Source organism: Myxine glutinosa, chromosome 5, assembly GCF_964187855.1.
Source record: "Myxine glutinosa chromosome 5, kmMyxGlut1.1, whole genome shotgun sequence".
NCBI lineage: Eukaryota > Metazoa > Chordata > Myxini > Myxiniformes > Myxinidae > Myxine > Myxine glutinosa.
Window position 1 is genome coordinate 145998492 of NC_136265.1, and position 22041 is coordinate 146020532.

Consider the following 22041-nt stretch of genomic DNA (forward strand, 5'->3'; position numbering starts at 1 on the left):
CCAAACTCTCCTCCTTTGGTATCCATGGAAATCTCCACGCATGGCTGGCGGACTTCCTCTCTGGTCGTAGTCAACGTGTGGCCCTGAATGGGTTTCTCTCATCTCCTCTTCCTGTTCAGGCTGGAGTTCTCCAAGGTCGTGTTCTGGGCCCTGTGCTTTTTCTGGTCTTCATCAATGATCTCTCTGACTCTCTTGAAAATCCTCTCTATCTCTTTGCTGATGACTCTACTCTCTGTCGCTCCATTCCTCATCCCTCAGCTCGGCAGTCTGCAGCCTCCTCACTCTCTGCAGACCTGGACAAAATCACAGACTGGGCAAACAAATGGAACATGTCTTTCAATCCTGATAAATCTCACACTCTTACGATGTCTCTCCGAAAAGACCGACTGGAAAACCCTCCCATGCACTTTCTGAATAATCCTCTCCAAGAAGTTCTGTCACTCAAGCTTTTGGGTCTCACTATTTGCCATGATCTTTCCTGGGAAAACCACATTTCAAATCTGGCCTCCAAAGCCAGTCGCCGACTGGGCATCCTCCGTCGTGCGAAGTCCTTCCTTGGCACACCTGAGCTCCTCACCACATACAAGGCTTTCATCCGCAGCTCTATGGAATACTGCTCTCCCCTCTGGTCTGGTGCTCCTGCCTCACACATAGCCCGTCTTCACGCTGTTGAAACCAAAGCGTTCAGAATCATTGGATTCTCCCGCGATGAAGCTAACTCCAAGGGCCTTTCACTCACTCACCGCAGGCAGGTTGGTGGTCTTTCCGTCTTCTACCGACTCCTCTCTGGCCTTGCCCCCCCAGCCCTCTCTGGGCTCTGTCCCCCAAATATTCCTACAGGTCGCAGAAGATCTGCCTGCAACCCTCTTATGGTTAAACTGCCAAAATCAAGACTTTCTGCTCACCTTCACTCCTTCATTCCTCTTTTCTCCTGCCTCTGGAACAAACTCCCTCACTCTCTTCAATCCCACAATCCCACTCCACCCTCCAGGTCTTTAAAACAGCTGTTCACCACCATCTCTTATCCTCCCCCATCCAAAACCTTGATCTTTTCTACCCCCGCTAATTTCGGTCCCCTTGTGTTTTATACCTCTCCCCCCCCCCCTCCCCTTCCCATGCCTCCTGCCCCCAAGCCCTCTCCCTCCCACACTTGGTTGTGTGCTTCCCCTTCTCTCCCCATCTTGTCTTCCGCTCCCTCTTTTTTGTATATTTTGTTTGTCTGGTTGATTTGTTTGTGAAATAAATGTTAGCTCTTTCACGAGCCTCGATTCAGTATACAAAAAAACAACAAAAAAAAAACGATATCTCAATCAACAATGCCGTATTTTCCTTGTTGTTCCTGAGTACAATGTCCGGACGCAATGCTTTGTTTTATCCGTTCACGCTCGATGGAATCATCAGGTCGTACATGAGCAAGACGTCCTCATTTTCCATGATTGCCCTTGGTTCATGTTTCCATGAGATTTCTGGGACTGGGATGTTTAAATTTACGTGTACTCTTTTGTCTGGGAACATACACACACATTTATTTTCTTGCTCTTTTGTCATTCTCCCAGTTGTTGGTTTATATTTCTTGATATTTATTTTTATGTATTTCTTTTGTCTTTTTTGCAATTGTTGGGGCTGTATTTGTTGCCGTTTCATTTTCCTGTGCGGAATCTTGTATTCACACCTCTTTTTGGAAATTATTTGCAAGGTGAGTTTGGGATACCTTTTAAGTTTGTTGTGTTCATGTTTGTTTACAAATTGGATCCGATAGTCTATTGAGCAGTTCACATACTCAGCTAGTCCTACACTCTTTGCTCTGTGCACCTGGTTGAGTTCCATCAGGCTGCCTCCTCCCTCTCATGTTGGCAGGTACATTCTCGGGATGCACTGGTTTTTAGAAAACATTTTGTGGATGGTAAGGAGTTTTCTTGTTTTGATGTCTAACTTGTTGATTTCTGATTGGGCCCAGTTTATTATTCTGCAGCTATATTGGAACACTGGTTCTGCGAGCTGGTTTATGGCTTTGATTTTGTTTCTTCGGGAGAGGTATGTTTTCAGGATCAGCTTCGTCCTACGTAGGTATTCTTTGGTGATTGTTTTGCGCATTTGTTTGTGACATATTTGGTGGCCCTCTTCTACTCTGAGGTATTTGTATGATCCTTCGTTTTCTAACTGCTGTATTGTTGTTTCAAAGTCAATTTTGATGTTGTCTGTTTTTGTTGGTTTGCCTTATACAAACGTACACTTGGCGCACTTGTCTAGTCCAAATTCCATTTGAATGTCCTTGGAAAACCGTTTCACTAGTTTTAGTTGTTCTGTCAATTTTTTTGTCATTTGTCGAGAAGAGCTTTAAATCATCCATGTATCGTAGATGTGGCACCTTTCCTATTTCTTTGGATGTTCGTCTATTGGTTGTTAGGGTGTATCAGTGTCCCTGTTTATTGATGAGGTTACTTCGCAAGTCCAGAGCCAGACAAAACAGAAGGTGGGAAAGACTGTCTCCCTGGAAGATTCCACGCGTATCTTCACATCGGGTATTTCAATTGTTCCTTCTGAGGGCTGTAATATCAACGTGGTATTCCAGAACTCCATTGCTTTCTGAATCTGTTTGATTATGTGTGTGTATGTGTGTTGTGTGTGTTGTGTGTGTGTGTGTGTGTGTGTGTGTATGTGTATGTGTTTTGTGTGTTGTGTGTGTGTGTGTGTGTGTGTGTGTGTGTGTGTGTGTGTGTGTGTGTGTGTGTGTATGTGTGTGTGTGTGTGCATGTAAGTTATTTTGGCCTGCTATCTCCACAGGTGGGTGGGCAATCAGGAGATGGAACACAGATCTTCCAGGTCTCAAAGTATCCCCACGCAACTTTGGGTGCCACACGCACAGCCCTCCGCCCCACCAAAGCCGCCATGCACTCTGAATCCACTGCACATGATACAAATTCTCGATCCCTCCTCACTGTCCTACATCAACAGATGGATCTCCACAGGAGGAGGTCCCCCAAAGCCCGCAGAACCCCTCCCTCCACCCGGCAGCACAGGGTCCACAAGTCCCACCAAGATCCAGAGCCAGGCTGCCCAAGTGCATATGAAACGGTGCGACACTGACCACGCCATGCACATCTTGTCCCATCACCAGCTGCTGCTTTCAGGTCAGTCTTAATTGTCTTTGAAACTGATGTATTTGACAAAGCCCCTGGTCTTCTCCATCCCAGGCAAGAGGGAGGCAGCACGACTGGTAAGCTATGCTGCCTCCCTCGTCACCGCCATCTTTTGTGTATGTTGTGTGTGTTGGTTGTTATCACCATATGCAGGTTTCAGAAGGTGGAACAGATCCCTCCCAGGTCTCGCCGTGTGTGTGTGTGTGTTTGTGTGTGTGTGTGTGTGTGTGTGTGTGTGTGTGTGTGTGTGTGTGTGTGTGTGTGTGTGTCGTGTGATGCCACTGGTCATCATCTCCAGACGTGGGCCCCACGACTGAACGGAGCCTTCCCTGGTCTCCAAGCATCCAGCTCTACCCCAGCAAGAAACCACGACTCGTGGACCAAGCCGTTTCCCCTTCCATCCCATTAGTGGCATCGATGTCGCACCATTACATGTGATCTCCCGTGTGATCTTTGGGGGTTTGCCCAATCCCACCCAGGGAGACCCCTACTTACCCGGACATGGCGCGTCGCTGTCACCGATCACCATCTCCACATGCAGTACCACCGAAGCTCGGTCCCATCCGTCCTCGGCAGGAGGCAGTCAACAAAGTGCACCATTGGAGGGAGTGGACAAAAGGGAGTCGTGCTCTGTGGCAGGGTGTTAATAAAGCACAACAAGCTAGCTGATGGCTAGGTGGCGTCCCAAACGCATGTCGATTGGCATGATACCAGGCACCACGGCCTCATCAAAACCGCCATTCTCGGCTCAGTCTTTGCCCCCATCGAAGATGTTGAATTTGGCACGGTCTTCGATCCCACTGAAGCTTGGTCCCATTCGTCCTCGATGGGAGGAAGTTGGCAAAAGGGAGTCGCCAAAGCTCGGTCCCTCGTCCTCAGCCAGAGGGAGTCGACAGGGCCCACCAAGCTGCAGGCCTCGGCCACGTCACAAACGCCTGTCCAGCATGGCGACACCGGGTGCAACGTGCACAGTCTGTCCCTACGAAGTGCCCTCATCGCGGTCTTCGCTCCCATTGAAGTTGTCATATTCAGAACGGTCTTCAGTCCCGTCTGTCCCAGACGATGGGGAGGCAGCAAAGCTCACCGCCCTCCCCTTACCATCTTGTCTGAAAATTGTGGTTGTGTTTGTGGTTGTGTGTGTGTATCCGTGAGCATTTGTAAATCATAGAAAAAAACAGCACTGTTCCGACCTCCACAAAAGTTTGCACATATGTGGTAGTATGCAGGTTCTGGTCATATGCACAATAAAAATCTGTTAGGGGGGAGGTGAGGGAAGATGAGTTATAATTCTCACCTGCACACCTGCCACAGTCACCTGCAGGGGGGGATTATTAGCCATGGCACAAAATAAATTTGCTCCACCTCCCCCACTATACTATCCTCCCTCCCCTATTCAGGCTGCTCCCGAAGAGAGCGGGTGCTTCTAGTTTATAATGAAAACAAGTATCATGGAATCATAACCCGAAAGTGAGAATTGCTGTTTATCTATTTATTATGTACGCAAATTAAGCAGAATCTATGCCCCTCACCCTGCACTGTATGCTCAATATTTTCTGTTATTCTTATGTACTCCAAACCTCCTTGCTCTTCTCTTCCTACTCCTTCCTCCTTTTTCTCATTCTTTATCACCACTTCTTAATTTTGTTCTTGATCGAGCCCATAGTCCACCTTCTTTTTTATATAACTAAATAAATTCCTCACCCCCTCCCTCTCCGCAGTTAATAAGAATGCTGCTGTTAATAAAATTTTACACTCGATGCGATGACGATAAATATTGGCCTTTTCACACCTTAGTGCTTGAACCTTATTCCTATGTCAATAACAGTTTTCCTGTTGCAATCCATCAATTTGAGTCCCATCAATGAGCCTGATCGATGCAACAATGCAAGTGCAAGCCTCTGATAGCATAGCCACAGCCTTACAACAAGCAGCCATTGAATGAGCGAGTTCCGGTGGAGAGTAGGCCCAGGCTCTTCTCATCTCAAATCCTCTTCATAAGGGTGGACCACTTAGCTGGGCGAAGCACACGGCATAGGGAATTGATTACCTTATCAATATGCTGGCCGCCGCAGCACGTTATTGTGCAGGATATGCCAGGATGATGTAGTGAAAACGTTCAAATTTTATCCGTATCCACTTATTCATCAAATTTGCCAATGGTGCAGGTTTCTGCTGAATCGGGGTTTTGCTACGGCTACAGTCACCCAGGTTGAGGGCGTGTGCGGGGCACGATTCGTGAAAACGGTTAGATATCGAGAAGGCGGTGTAAATCACATGGACGCACTGGGCAAGGTCACAATATCCATCTTGTAACGTTTCATTGCATGGCCATCTTTGTCATCACTATCTCAGCAGTATTTCATTCCTTTACATCTCCATGCCTTCTACGTTTTGTGCAGTTTGCTAATTATAAAATAAATCAACGGAATTATAAATAAAAAGTCTCCCCTTCATGATGCTCGCCGTCGGCCGGTTGTTGAAGATGCAGTTGAAATCCTTCTTTGTTATCACGTAGACAGACCATGCATCGTATCGTTTTGCGAATTCCCAGTGCTTCTGACACCCCTTCTGCCACGGATGGCTTCACAAGACTGACTGTCTACCGTCTGAGCCCACTCTGGCTGTACATCAGTCAAGGCAAGAGTGTTCCGTGATCCATGCACATTCAGCAAGCCAGAAGTGGTTTTGCGGGGCTGCATTTACGAATCACTTCCAAATACCGTGTTTGCCGATAAGCTCTTCGTGATTGGCTTGTCTGCAGGGCCTTGGATGGAGGCATGTAGGGCTCACAAAAAACCCAGGCCATGTTCAAAAAATCACTTCCGGGCCTTTGGGCATGCAAGGTTTTTGAGCATCGAGCAAGTTTGCCGTGAAATATTCATACGCTCGTGATGCCCTCGTGAAGACTGGCCCACCAAAGATGGCGTTGTTTGACTGATGTCGACCATCACCGGGTGATTTGAGAACAGATTCACCCAGAACCCTCCCAAAAAACCCAGGCCATTTTCAAAAAATCACTTCCGGGCCTTTGGGCATGCAAGGTTTTTGAGCATCGAGCAAGTTTGCTGTGAAATATTCATGTGCGTGTGATGCCCTCGAGAAGACTGGCCCGCCAACGATGGCTTTGTTTGACTGACGTCGGCCATCACCGGGTGATTTGAGAACAGATTCACCCAGAACCCTCCCAAAAAACCCAGGCCATTTTCAAAAAATCACTTCCGGGCCTTTGGGCATGCAAGGTTTTTGAGCATCGAGCAAGTTTGCTGTGAAATATTCATGTGCGTGTGATGCCCTCGAGAAGACTGGCCCGCCAACGATGGCTTTGTTTGACTGACGTTGGCCATCACCGGGTGATTTGAGAACAGATTCACCCAGAACCCTCCCAAAAAACCCAGGCCATTAAAAAAGAATCACTTCCGGGCCTTTGGGCATGCAAGGTTTTTGAGCATCGAGCAAGTTTGCTGTGAAATATTCATGCGCATGTGATGCCCTCGTGAAGACTGGCCCGCCAACGATGGCTTTGTTTGACTGACGTCGGCCATCACCGGGTGATTTGAGAACAGATTCACCCAGAACCCTCCCAAAAAACCCAGGCCATTAAAAAAAAATCACTTCTGGGCCTTTGGGCATGCAAGGTTTTTGAACAGGACAATTACAGTTATTGGTAGATATTCTTCAAATATTTAAACCGTCCGGTCCGGTCACTTCGGAGCCGCCAAAGAGATTCCAGGCCAGGAAGAGTTTTAATAAAGTCATGTCGTTAACTCTACGCTCGAGCACTGTGATGGAATAGCGATCCCACCGAGGCATCAAGATGGTCCAAGGTTGTGTTGGCAAAATATCATAGCGGGATGTCCCGATTAACCCTCTGAGGATAGGGTGTGCCATCATACGAGGCCCGAGCAGCAGACAGCTTGTGAGTAAATACAGCACTATCCTCAACACATGTCGTATGCAATAATATTCATGCAGGAATTGATCAACATATTTTCCATAAATGAAATGCCATGAACTTAACTGCTTCAGATCCCCGTCAAAAGCCATCTACAGCATGCATTGATATCCAGAGTTCAACAAATTACGTTTCCCTTGGGTATCGGGGTTATCGTAATGATTACTGGATGAGAATATAGAGGCTAATGGAAGTGCTGCTGGTCCAGCTTACCGACGTGCTTCTTGTAAGATCGTGACATCGATTCTTCACGAGACAAGGGGAGGCTGTGCAACGAGTGGCTTTTGAGCTCCTCATCCTCCGATCCATGCGTCTGATAGTGCAAAATCTCCGACAGAGTCCTGCAAGGATGAGAGGAAATCTTATAACATCTAGTGCAGCACACATAAGGTTACGTGGAACTACTGTCCAATATGGCGAGTAGTACGGGGTTACAGGAAGGACCATGGTGGTGAATGAGTGAGGAAATAGAAGACGTGCAAGATATAGTGCGGACACATACTCCATATCGCACATTCACTGAAAGAACCTGAATAAAAGATCAGAAAATCCATTTTGATATCAACCCAGGGTATATGCACAATATTTAACTTTGTTATGATTGGCTTCTACGTATGAAAACGATAATCCTAAATTTGCTGACAACAAGTATTTGTAAATGACTGACAGATTTTAAGACTGAATCATGGCTCGGCGCCGTTCTTCCTTGTGGGTTCGACTCTTCAAACTCGGAACCTTTCCAAAAAAAGGGTCCACAACCTCAGTTGTTCTGAAACAATCAGTCAATCCGCCAATGCAACATCGGATTATAATAGCATATCCTCATCATAGAAACATTATATATATATATATTTATTTATTTTTATTTATATATATATATATATTATTATGGATTCGGGGGTCGGCGCTTCCCTTACCAAGGGGGTGTTAATCCCCTTGTCATTTAAGCTGGCCGTTCCCCCAACCCTAGAAGTTATAATGCTCCTTCCGGTTGGGAGCAGCCAGGGTGATTGGTCAATGAAGTCCCAAATACCTGAGTGCTACCCCTGGCCGTGAAACAGGGAGATAACTTCTGCTCGGACCGCGGACAAGATGGAAATTGCCGAGCGGTTTAGCAATCCACGATTCGAGCCGTTAGCAAAAAGACTAACCCGATTCTGAGCGGTTCTAATCGTGCCACGTATACTCAATTGAGAAAAGACGAAAGCGATCGAATGAGAGGAAACCAAAAGGTAGGAAGAACAAATATGATTTATTACTATACTAATAAAAGAGGAAACGAAAGAAGGGCATGTACAGGAAGAAGAGCAAAAGGACACAGGGCAAGCTTATACACTCTTAATTAACACGCCCAGGACAACACAAACAGACTTACATGAAAGGGGAATAGCAGGAAGGAAGGTCCAAGCAGATGGGCCAGCATTGGCTCCGGCCCCGGTCCACACTCCACTCCGGTCCACGCTCCACTCCGGTCCACGCTCCACTCCGGTCCATGCTCCACTCCGGTCCACGCTCCGGTTCCGTGGTGAAACCCGGCAGGCAGCGCGGTTGGTATTGTCACGGTATTGTCGGCGCGAGCGGACCGACTCTCCCCCGCAACTTCTTGTCTGCAGACCGGCTCTCTCACTCTCTCTCCACTCTCTCTCCGACTCTCTCTCCACTCAACTTCGTAAGTAGTCCCACGCGAGCGCTTATATTACATGCCTTCCAAATCAAACCGCGTGCGCTTAGATCCGCCTACCGGTGAACACGCCTCGGCCCTGATTGGTTGCAAGGATTCACCGGCTCCTCCCTTCGTGACACGTTGCTGGGGCCACGCCTCGCCCCTACAACTCCTCCCCTTTTTTCTCCTCTCTGACCGGATGGTTAATGGCGTTTGGAGCGAGCACTGCGGCAGCGAAGGCTCAATGCAGCGAACACTGCTGGCAAAGGCGCGCAATACAATTTGGAGGGAGGCTAAGCCGCAAAATGAATGGGATTTGAAAAGGGGCCTAGATTATTTGATTAATGCAATGCAGAGTCAAACTATTGGAAACAGAGCCTTACCTGAAACACATACTAATGAAATAACTGAAAGGTTCCTATGGTGTCCTACGTGTTGCAATATGGACTAACTAGGGTGCGACCTTTGACTTTTAGAAGATGGGGATATTTACAGGGAATTATTTACAAGGCTTATTATTTTACAAAGTGAAGGTTCTAAAAACCGCAACAATATAATACATATATATTTTTATTTATTTATATTTATATTTATATTTATATATATTGATATTGATATTTATATTTATATTTATATATATTTATTTATATTTATATTTATATATATTTATATTTATATTTTATTTATATTTATACTTATTTATATATATTTATATTTATATTGTTGCGGATCAGCCGCCGGCCTTGTTCCCTTACCATGGGGGGGATTAGTCCCCTTCTCTTGACTGACCTGGCGCGACCCGAGACCTATTACGTCCCTTCCGGACAGCGCTAAATAGGGTTTCGGGACCAAATTCGCTGTTACCTAAGTACTAGCGCTGCCCTGAAGCGAGGAAATATATAGCTTATATAGACCTTATATAGCTTATATTATGGGCTTATATAGACCCGCTCCGCGAACCTTCTGGAACTCACCAGAATCTCTTCACCACGCCCTCTCACGCCATGCCGCTCGAGTTCTGATTGGCTGGTGGCTCTTACCGCCCCCCACAGCTGCCGCGCCGAGCTCAACCCTCCTGCACCTTTCGAGGCCTACCTCGTGTTACTCGACTAGTGGACAGCCAAATGGGGTGCGGGATGGATTGCGCCCATAGAGGTAGAATGGAGGTTGGAGCAAAATGAATGTAGGGCCTATTCTCCTGTCTTTACACAACGCGGGTACTAAGAGGGGAAATGGCCTATTCTTACACACACTAAGACATAACTATACTACAAATGGGCCTATATGTTGCTCGTGTGACTAACTATGGGGGGCAAACCTTTAACCTTTAATGACTTCAATGTGCCAATCTCAAAACCGCAGCACTGCCCCCCTCCCTCGTCAGACTCGTCCCCGAGTCGAACCCACACAAGTGTGAACGACCGGTTTTGAGCAAGACTTGGGACTACCTTTTAATTATGTGTGACACTTACATGTGGTTCCCCTCTAACATTTACTCTAACCCGTGTATGTGACTGTTTTACAACACTAAATATGTCCCACCTACTGCGTTGTGTAACTAACTAACAGACTCGCACCCACAACTAACCGAATTGCGGAATTAATTCTCAAACTAAACATAAAGCCGGGGGGTAGCATCTTATTTACAATTACAGAACCTAATTATTTACAGTTCTATAACCCAGGACCTGTTCTTTTTTTTTTTTTGTGGAAAGAAGATTGGAGGGGAGAAAAAGCACAGCAATGCACCAATACACAAAACACATTTCGATGCACAGTTCAACATTTGCTGCTGGGCTGCTGCATCTTGCGTCTTCTTGCTTCATCTTCTGTGTGCAATAAAAACTTAGTTCTTCTTTCCTGGCACACCAGAATAAAATGTACAAGAACCCATGTTCGTTTTTATTTGTCAGCAGGGCCAACCCTATGTCGTCCAACTGCGTGACATTGATGCCACTTAAAACCAGTGGTCCGAAGATGAAGGGTAAGTTTGCAGCAAATGACTGCTCAGCAAAGTGTAAGGCCACAAAACGTGTGGTCCATGTGTAATGTGGTGCAGCAAAGTGTCTGTGCACATGCAGCAAAGTTATAATAAGGAGTACGGCAGTACAGTACCGCACCGTTCATCTGCACGGGTGCAGACAAGTGCAGCTGCACAGGTGTAGCAAAGTGCAGCCACACCGTTCGAGGTTGCTGCACAACTCCTCCTCCAAAATGGGTCCATGGGTGGGGAGGAGAGACAAAGCACAGTTAGCAAAGGAAAGGGCGCAAGGTTACACCAAAACACAAGGTAATGCAACATGAGGGGCACGGGAGAGCGAGCAGAGCAAGCTCGTCCCTAACCATTCGTAACCCCCCATGTCAGTTTGCACTACCCTTGCCCTTCCCTGTATTTACAAATTATAATTCCGTCTCTAGGTCTTGTCTCCCATATCCCCCTGTAAACCAAATTCGTTTCCCAATCCCTCGCAAGAAGGAAGAGATGGAATAAATACATTGTCTAATCATGTCGACCACAAAAAAGGTGCAAAAACAGATCCCAGCAACTACAGACCAATCAGCCTTCTCCCAATTATCAGCAAAGTCATGGAATCCATCATTGCTTCAGATATGAAATCTTTCCTCTTCTCCAATGGCTTGATCTCTGATCATCAATTTGGTTTCAGACCTGGACACTCTACTCTGGACATGCTGCTTCTGCTTTCTCAACAATGGATGGAGGTCCTCAATGCCAAACAGGAAATTAGAGCAGTCTCCCTTGACATATCACGTGCCTTCGATACGGTCTGGCACCCCGCTCTGCTCACCAAACTCTCCTCTTTTGGTATCCATGGAAATCTCCACGCATGGCTGGCGGACTCCCTCTCTAGTCGTAGTCAACGTGTGGCCCTGAATGGGTTTCTCTCATCTCCTCTTCCTGTTCAGGCTGGAGTTCCACAAGGCAGTGTTCTGGGCCCTGTGCTTTTTCTGGTCTTCATCAATGATCTCTCTGACTCTCTTGAAAATCCTCTGTATCTCTTTGCTGATGACTCTACTCTCTGTCGCTCCATTCTTCATCCCTCAGATCGGCAGTCTGCAGCCTCCTCACTCTCTGCAGACCTGGACAAAATCACAGACTGGGCAAACAAGGGGAACATGTCTTTCAATCCTGACAAATCTCACACTCTTATGATGTCTCTCCGAAAAGACCGACTGGACAACCCTCCCATCCACTTTCTGAATAATCCTCTCCAATAAGTTCTGTCACTCAAGCTTTTGGGTCTCACTATCTGCCATGATCTTTCCTGGGAAAACCACATTTCAAATCTGGCCTCCAAAGCCAGTTGCCGACTGGGCATCCTCCGTCGTGCGAAGTCCTTCCTTGGCACACCTGAGCTCCTCACCACATACAAGGCTTTCATCCGCAGCTCAATGGAATACTGCTCTCCCCTCTGGGCTGGTGCTCCTGCCTCACACCTAGCTCGTCTTCACGCTGTTGAAACCAAAGCATTCAGAATCATTGGAATCTCCCGCGATGAAGCTAACTCCAAGGGCCTCTCACTCACTCACCGCAGGCAGGTTGGTAGTCTATCCGTCTTCTACCGACTCCTCTCTGGCCTTGCCCCCCCAGCTCTCTCTGGGCTCTGTCCCGCAAATATTCCTACAGGTCGCACAAGATCTGCCTGCAACCCTCTTATGGTCAAACTGCCAAAATCAAGACTCTCTGCTCACCTTCACTCCTTCATTCCTCTTTTCTCCCGCCTCTGGAACAAACTCCCTCACTCTCTTCAATCCCAGTCCACCCTCCAGGTCTTTAAAACAGCTGTTCACCACCATCTCTTATCTTCCCCCATCCAAAACCTTGAGCTTTTCTACCCCCGCTAATTTCAACCCAATTCCACTTTTTTGAAATACCAACTTCTGTCCTGGAAGTCCTTGGTGTCCTTGTGTTTTATACTTCTCCCTCCCCCCCCCCCTTCCCACGCCTCCTCCCCCCAAGCCCTCTCCCTTCCACACATCTCCCTGCTCTCAAATGTTGTGTTTGTGTGCTTCCCCTTCTCTCCCCATCTTGTTTTCCGCTCCCACTTTTTATATATTTTGTTTGTCTGGTTGATTTGTTTGTGAAGTAAATGTTAGCTCTTTCACGAGCCTCGATTCAGTATACAATAAAAAAAAAGATGCGTCTCACCCACTCAAATCGGTCACTTGGTGCTGGTGCGGAGCTTTGTCACCTTGGTGAATGAATGTGGATGTTGCGAAAGGAATTCCTCAAATCTTAACTACTCTACTGACATTAACTCATTTAAACTACCCGGGGTCATGCCCTGCCAATCGGCATCTTTAAACGATGTGGTTCTAAAAACCAATTCCTATTGACCCACCCTGTGGTGCTCTTCCAAATTTGGGTCTCACTCCCCAATTTTTAAATCTGTGCCTTTGCACAATTTCGGGGCTGGGTCGTGTGGCTCCACTAGCAGGTCTACCTACCTGTGCACCTCCACCACTGAAGTCGCCACCCGAGCTTACCTTGCTCCTTGCGACTACCTAAATTGGGGAAGGCCCCTCCTGGCTCTCTCACCCCCTGATGCCCTCTCTGGCATTGGGCTACCCGGGTCCTTTCCTAGGATCCTCGGGCCCCACTGAACACTACTCATAACTCTAACTGGCTCCCGGAGCCTACCTACGGCCTCACCTGGCCAACAGACTACCAGTGGCAGAGTGCCCCAATAACCATATGCACCAACAAAGCCCACACGCCCAGCCATTCACTGACTCATGCACCCATCCAAGCACTTCTTCGCCACTACCTGCACCACAGGTGTCAATATCCAACAATTTACCTAAGCCCTCGACCTGACTTTTAACTACCCTCCCCGGGTATCCGTGAAGGGGTCCATCTCCCCCCCATTCACTCCTTCGCACCATGCATTCCACACCTTTTATCTCACACCAAGCATTCCACATCAAATATTCTCACACACACCAAGTTCTCTTGCACACCTCTTGTGCTCTCATACCTTTTTCCCACTTGCACACCGTGCAAGTCAATTCACTCAACACACATCCATTCGTCCTCAATACACCACTCATACACCACCTCTGGTTATCCCCGACCAGTGCCTCCTTTGCTCAATCTCATCCACACAGTGATTCCCATTCAATTCCTCATTTCCTCAAGCTCATCCACACACACAATTTCTCCACACTACTACACACACACAGCATCATCTAACTAGCTGCTTTTCCCCCTAATACTCGTGCTTTCCCGTCTTCACTTACACTAAGCACTCCCTCGTCATTATCATCCAACTAATCTCTCTACGTCCCCTCTACCTGTACCAATGTCTCTACTTAAATCTTGTCATCTACTGTCATTTACTAAATCCCTAACAATATCCTAGCCCGCCCTCGGCTAGTTTACACTGCCACCCCATAATCTAGTGCTCATGTGCCCCAATCGTGCGAGAAATGGCGAAACCACCACTCCTCCGCGCCGGGTACCATTCTCCAACACTATTTCTATTAGTCCACTCCACTTGAGCCTCTCGGTGCGGAAATACATTTTCGTCATCACAGCTCGGCTTTGAAAAGCCGAGCAATGCATGCGGGTGGTTGGTCTCCTGTAGGTTGGTTCCGTCCGGCATTTCCGATTCAGGGGAGGAGGCATGCTTGGGCCAAGGCTCCAGGCGCCATCTCTGCGTGGAGCCTTTCGGTCCCCTGCACGATGGCCCAGCCATCCACGATCGGAGCACCGCACCTGCCAGGGGGCGCCTCTCTCCCCCCCCCCCCTCGAACCGTGCCGATCGCCTTTCCCGCCAAGGCGCGGCACCGACCATACAGGGCGGGGCCCGGCACGAATCATGCACGCCGCTGCGGCAACGATCCCCGCCGATCCCCGCTGCGCACAAAGCACACCACGCACCGAGGGCTCGCGTCAGCTATCCGTCGCCCTCAACGCTCCCCCGGCCTGCGTCGATGCCCGGGCCGCGCTCTCAACACACGCGACCCGTTCCTCACTTGCACATCGAGGCGCTCCAGCGCCTCCCATAAACTCCATGCATTCTGTTACCGCACGCTCTCGTGCATTCTCTTCTCCTACACACTCGGGTGCACACCACCCAGGTGCACGCACGCCGTTCGCACACTCCATTATCACACACCCTCGCACACATCCTGGCGCTCTCATACCACTCGCACACTCCGTTAAACACTCGGTAACAACTATGGGTGTGCACTCTCCCGGTACACACCCAATCACACGCTCTGGTGTGCACTCCTGCACACTCTCTTCAACACGCTCCGGTGTGCATTCTCCCTCACTCTCGGCCATCGCACACTCTGTGTCACACTCCGTTTCACACTCGGTTTCACACTCTTCCCACATACACTCCGTTGTGCATTCTCCCTCGCACTCTGTAACACACTCTCCTGTTACACACTCGCACTCCGGTGCCATTCGCACACGCGCGCCATTCACTCTCGTACATCGCACCACGGACCCTCCACGAGCGCCCGGGGTTTCGTCACGATCCCACAAGTGCCCCAAAAATGTTTTCGCGCCAAACACTTTCGCGCCATACACACTCCTGCTCACCTTTGGGATTCTCTTCTCTGCCAACCGCACCTGCAAACCTTCATTTTTATTAGGAAGCACGGCATCACAATGCGAACACGGACTTTGCGTACATTCCAACACTTTTTCTGGCGATTCAATTTCTAACTCTGCGGTCTCTTCGGCCCCAATTTCAATTATAATCATTTCATTTATTTTTTCTATTTCCTCGACGACCGCCGGCGTCAATAAAATTTCGTCTTCCAATTCGACGGCCGTCGGCTTTTCCACACCCCGAGTCGCGATTTCTATCCCCTCAGTCAACTTGGCTGCGCTCTGCCCAAGCTCGCTCCCCATGTGTTCCTCGCACCGCGTTACCTCGTCGCGTCCCTTTGCGACCTCTTTGCTCAACATGCGCCTTATGTCCTTCCCCATCTCTTTCGTTTCCTTTTTTGACGCCACTCTCATTTTTTTCAATTAGTTCTTTCGGGTGTCCATTTTGCTTTCCAGCCCGTTTTTCACCTCTTCCAATTGATCACCCACCTGTTTTATGTCCCGGGTGGATTTGTCCCCCATTTCCTTCAATTGGCCCCCCATTTCTTCCAATTGGCCACCCACTTTGGTTTACAACCCTTTTATTTCCCGGGTGGATTTGTCCCCCATTTCTTTCATTTGGCCATCCATTTTATTGATGTTATCATTCACTTTCTCGAAGCTTGCCGCGAGTTGAATCATAAAAAGACCCCAGTCCCCTGGCGCCGTGGGCTCGGCTCTCGCCGCCATGTGCGAGGTGCCACCATTTTCTACCACGACTGCCGGCCCCTCATTAATGTCCTCCTCTTCCCCCAATTCTTCCTGTGGGTCCTGGGTTATTGATTCTACGTTATCTACCTCCTCTTCTACCCCCACCGGCATTCGACCGCTTTGGCTAGCCATGGCACAAATTTAATTTGGATGTTAATAATTAAATTTTGGTGGCTCGTAATTTTGAGTGCGTTAAGCGCACTTTGGGTCCTATCCCAACTCCTGACACCAATTGTTGTGGCCAATACGTACAATTGGTGTCCAAAATTTGGTCTAAAAAATTTCATCCCAGGTTCCAAATCCCACTCCTGACACCAATTGTTGCGGATCTGCTGCCGCCCTTCTTCCCTTACCAAGGGAGGGATTAGTCCCCTTGTCTTGACTGAGCTGGCGCGACCCGAGACCTATTACGTCCCATCCGGACAGCGCTAAATAGGGTTTCGGGACCAAATTCGCTGTTACATAAGTACTAGCGCTGCGCTGAAGCGAGGAAATACAGTCATGTGAAAAAGTAAGTACACCCCATGTAAAGTTTTCACTGTTTCAACATATTTCAACATACAGCTATTTGATCTTCATTTCAACAATATTGATAGATAAAGGTGATATAATATAACAAATATCATGAAACATTTACATTTTGTAGTCCATTGTATAATTTAAATAAACATAAATGCAAATTTCGCATGTGGAAAGAGTATGTACACCCCTACATTTATCACTACTTCAAATACCTAAAATTAGAATCAGGTGCACCAGCTCAGGTGCAAATGATTAGAACATCGTCAGAGAGGATCTTGGAGGAACCTGTCTTATTTAAACCTCAGACATTTAGTTTGGTTTGCTCTTTGTTGTTGAAGTGTGTGGCGTCACCATTCCTAGATCAAAAGAGCTCTCTGAGGCCTTCAGAAAGAAGGTTATAGATGCCTACGAGTCTGGGAAGGGATTTAAAAAGATCTCCAAACAATTTGAAATCAATCATTCAACTGTCCGGAAGATCATCTACAAGTGGAGAAGATTCCAAACAACTACCAACTTGTTCAGGCCAGGCCGCCCCAGCAAGTTCAGCCTGAGAGCGGACCAGAAGATGCTGAAAGAGGTCTCCAAGAATCCCCGGAATTTCATCACAGGGCCTACAGGTAGCTCTTGCCACTGTTGATGTCAAAGTGCACGAGTCCACCATTAGAAAGAGGCTGCACAAATTTGATCTACATGGGAGGTGTGCCAGGAGGAAACCTTTGCTGTCCAGAAAGAACATCATGGCAAGACTAAAGTTTGCCAATGAACACCACGGCAAAGACCAGCACTTCTGGAACAATGTGATCTGGACAGATGAGTCAAAGGTAGAGCTATTTGGCCACAGTACCAGAAGACATGTTTGTCGAAAACCAAAGACAGCATTTGACCACAAGAACCTGATACCAACTGTAAAGCATGGTGGTGGAAATATTATGGTATGGGGTAGCTTTGCTGCATCAGGGTCTAGGCAGCTCACCATCATAAAATGCACGATGAATTCTTCATTGTACCATGGGGTGCTTGAGGATAATGTGAGGCCAGCTGTCAGAAAGTTGAAGCTCAACCGAAGGTGGACCTTGCAACATGACAATTACCCTAAACATACCAGTAAATCCACCAAGGAATGGCTGAAAAGAAAGAAATGGAGGGTTCTGGAATGGCCAAGTCAAAGCCCGGATCTAAATCCCATCAAGATGTTGTGGGGGGATTTGAAACGAGCTGTGCATGCAAGAAACCCCTCAAACATCGCACAGCTGAAAGAATCTGCATGGAGGAGTGGGCAAAAATTTCTCCCAGTCGATGTCAGAGACTGGTAGACAGTTATAAGAAACGCCTACTCGAGGTTGTTTCTGCCAAAGGGGGCAATACCACCTATTAGAGCCAAGGGTGTACTTACTTTTTCCACATGCGAAATTTGCATTTATGTTTATTTAAATTATACAATGGACGACAAAATGTAAATGTTTCATGATATTTGTTATATTATATCACCTTTATCTATTAATATTGTTGAAATGAAGATCAAATAGCTGTATGTTGAAATATGTTTAAAAAGTCAAAACTTTACATGGGGTGTACTTACTTTTTCACATGACTGTAAGCCTCGCACGAACCACGTGTGTTGGTGATACGCCGAGTGGTTGCGTACACGTGATCCGCGCCGTTATAGATGGTGGAACCCGATTCAAGCGGTTCTATTCGTACCACGCTTAGCCAATGGAGAAATCACGGGAACGATCGAATCAGAAGGAAGAACAGCAATTATTTACACAATACAAGGATTGGTAGAAGGAAAGGGACACAGAGCAAGCCTTATACAGTCTTACTTAATACCGCAGGACAACGGGCCCGTCTGACACACACACTCACACGGGGATTGCAGATGGGCAGGATGATGTTCTCCAGCGCGTCCAGGGTTGGCTCTCGTGCAGCTCTCTCCGGTCCCCGTTACGTACCATGAAAATGGAGGCAGGAGAAAGCAGGAGTTCGTAGCGTGACGCCTGAACAATCGGGGTATCTCGGGGCGCACGGTAGAGGGAGGACTTTGGCGCGACTGGTGGTTATTCACTCGCTTATTCACTCGCAGTTATGGCCGCGTTCACTCGCGTGTCCGGAATGCGCTATCTTCGTTACCGGCGCGTCTGGCTGCGCCCGCGTACATGTATGGCCAACGCCTCTTCCTCTCTCCCCTGGTGCGCACATTCTATTGCGAGGGTCAAAGTTCAATAACGGCGAGTGATGCAGATTCTCTGGCACAGTCCTTTCTCTTCAAGTCCTATCGCGCCACTGGCGCAAGTCCTTTCGAGGGCTTTTCGTATGGGCTTATATAGACCCGCCCCGCGAACCTTCTGGAACTCACCAGACTCTCTTCACCACGCCCTCTCACGCCATGCCACTCGAGTTCTGATTGCTGGTGGCTCTTACCGCCCCCCACTGCTGCCGCACCGAGCTCAACCCTCCTGCACCTTTCGAGGCCTACCTCGTGTTACGCGCCTAGTGGACAGCCAAATGGGGCGCGGGATGGATTGCGCCCATAGAGGTAGAATGGAGGTTGGAGCAAAATGAATGTAGGGCCTATTCTCCTGTCTTTACACAATGCAGGTACTAAGAGGGGAAATGGCCTATTCTTACACATACTAAGACATAACTATACTACAAATGGGCCTATATGTTGCTCGTGTGACTAACTATGGGGGGCAAACCTTTAGCCTTTAATGACTTCAATGTGCCAATCTCAAAACCGCAGCAATATTTATATATAAATTTATATTTATATATATATTTCTATTTATATTTATATATATTTATATTTATATTTATATATATATTGATTTATATATATATATATATATATATATATATATATATATATATATATATATATATATATATATATATATATATATATATATATATATATATATATATATATTGTAAATGATAGCACAATGAGCAGTAAAAAGATATAATGTATATAATATGTATATAATAAAATATAAATGTATATATATATATGTGTGTATGTATATACATTAGACATCCCCAAAAATAGAAAAGTGGGAAATATCTTTTTCCACAAGGCTGCCCCCATGACATATCGAAATATAAGTCTATTTGCATGACATTGGACAGATTGGACAATATTTACAGGTCACTACCATTTGCACTTTTTTGTTCAATTCGAAAATTTTCAATACTTTCCAGCATTATTATGACCAAAAGAATAAACGCGTCATAGTGGATAAGAGGACCGCACTGAATCCTCGTTTCTCCGATAGAAAAACATCACGGGCATTATTTATTGGTATTCAGAGCCGTCTTTGTTGGGAGTGGTAGTGCTATCCGGAGGCTGCTGACAAGCCGCAGCAGGTATTGGTTGAGTCTCGTCTTTCGTGAGCATGGTATTGTATGACTGGACAAGTGTAACTACCCGTTCAACAGTCATTGACAACCATGAGGAGCTTGACCTTGGCCTTCAGTGACTGGTACGTGGGGTCTGTCAGGCAGAGAGAAGGGGGCTTCAACAAGAACGCCTTGGCCGCCTCTTGGCCGTTTTTGGAGAGGAGGCTGAACATTTTCTGAACAATGGCCGGCCAGTGATGTATGCCTCCAATTGAGTGCGATGATCAACACCTTAACCCTACAGCCGCTTGAGGGCTTTTGGATTTTGGGACATGAGAATTTTTCTACCATAGTCTCTTTCATCTTTTCTTTGACGCAATCCTCGAAGAGAGAGGTGCTCGAAGAAGCACCATAATTGACGACAAAACGTCTTGACTACGGTCCCTTGATGGTAAGCAAGGTACTTGTGCAGGAAAGCAAGGCGATTGAAGTCATTGAGGGGAGCTCTCTCTGTAAGGGTGGCCTCATGCGAGTCGTGGGCATACAGTAGAGGAGAAAGACGGAACGGCAAATGTTTGTCAGGCCAGCGGTCTCATGCAGTTTAAAAAAAATTATTTGTATACAAGATCGAGGCTCGTGTAGGAGCTAACAATAATGACAAAAAACCAAACGGACACATAAGACAAAATAAAGGGAGCGGGAGACAAGATGGGGAGAGAGGGGGAAGCACACAAGTACAACATTTGAGAGCATCGGGAGATCTGTGGGAGGGAGAGGGCTTGGAGGGAGGAGGCGTGGGAAAGGAGGGTGGGTGGTGGGGGAGGTAAAAAAAAACAAAAAAAAACACACGGACACTGCAAGGACTTCCAGGAAAGAAGTTGGTATTTCAGAAAAGTGGATCTGGGGTGAATTAGCGGGGGTAGAAAATATCAAGGTTTTGGATGGGGGAAGATAAGAGATGGTGGCGAACAGCTGTTTTATAGACCTGGAGGAGGAGAGGAATTGAAGAGAGTGAGGGAGTTTGGTCCAGAGGTGGGAGAAAAGAGGAATGAAAGAGTGAAGGTGAGCAGAGAGTCTTGATTTTGGCAGTTTAACCAGAAGAGGGTTTCTGACAGTTCTTGTGCGACCTGTAGGAATATTTGGAGGACAGAGCACAGACAGAGCTGGGGGGGGTTGGCCGGAGAGGAGTCGGTAGAAAACAGAATAATACTGTCAACAGAATCTGGTCCTTGAATAGGAAGCTCTTCAGGGAGCAGATGGCCTTGGCCATCCGAATATCATTGCCAGAGAGCTAGAAGTCAGCCTTGTTGATATAGCATCATCTCTTCTGTAAGCGTTTGAAGAGCCCCAGCTCAGGCCCAACGGTTGCTCCCGGAGCGATGGAGAATACTGCTGACAACATCGCCTTAAGCACATGATGGCGGCAGGCTTCTTGTCCCTTGTCCAAGTCCTTCTCAAGGAGGGTGCAGGTCTCCATCCTTAGCCCCGTTGTGTCGAAGATGGGCCTGGATCATAGACTAGGTATCGGTCCTCCAAGGGATGGAGACGGGCATTGCATTGCTCCTCTCCTGTGTCGGGGCTGATCTTGGGTACAGCAAGCTGTTGCTCTGTCTTATCAACAGTTACCAGGATGACAATGTAATCTACATACTCCTTGCTGCCACCGATATATGGCAGCAGTTTGGTATCCCAGTGTAGGAGAAATGGACTGTCTGACGATAACTCAGCCTGTTCTGTAGTTTCCACCACCTCATGAGTGGCAGCCCGAGCTTGCTTAATGGTGTTCCATGACAACACCACATCTTCCAGTTCATAACAGAGTGCTTGTGCCATTTTACCACGATGAACATGGCATCGTGGTCTGGGAGCTTCACTAGGTCTAGTGCAGCAGCCACTTCCTTAGTCACAATTATCTGCTTTCACAGTCACAGTCACAATCTTGGGCGGAGATAAACTGGATGTTGATGGAGCTAGGAAGTCGTCGTCAGACTCTTCTGATGAGGAGCTGCCTGAGTTCTGAGCCACAGCGGAGGTGGATAGGACAACCGTGCCAGCCTGCTGTGCACTTACCATCCATGCACTTCTCCTT

The 22041-nt window shown here is 47.4% G+C and overlaps 1 protein-coding gene across 1 annotated transcript in view; it reads right to left on the reverse strand.

Moving 5' to 3' along the window:
* Positions 1-22041, reverse strand: part of LOC137426965 (uncharacterized) — a 302476-nt gene that overhangs the window by 221958 nt on the left and 58477 nt on the right. Inside the window, exon 2 of the mRNA XM_068116035.2 lies at positions 7306-7433. Coding sequence (XP_067972136.2) covers positions 7306-7433 — 128 coding nt within the window. The remainder of the gene's footprint in view (positions 1-7305; positions 7434-22041) is intronic.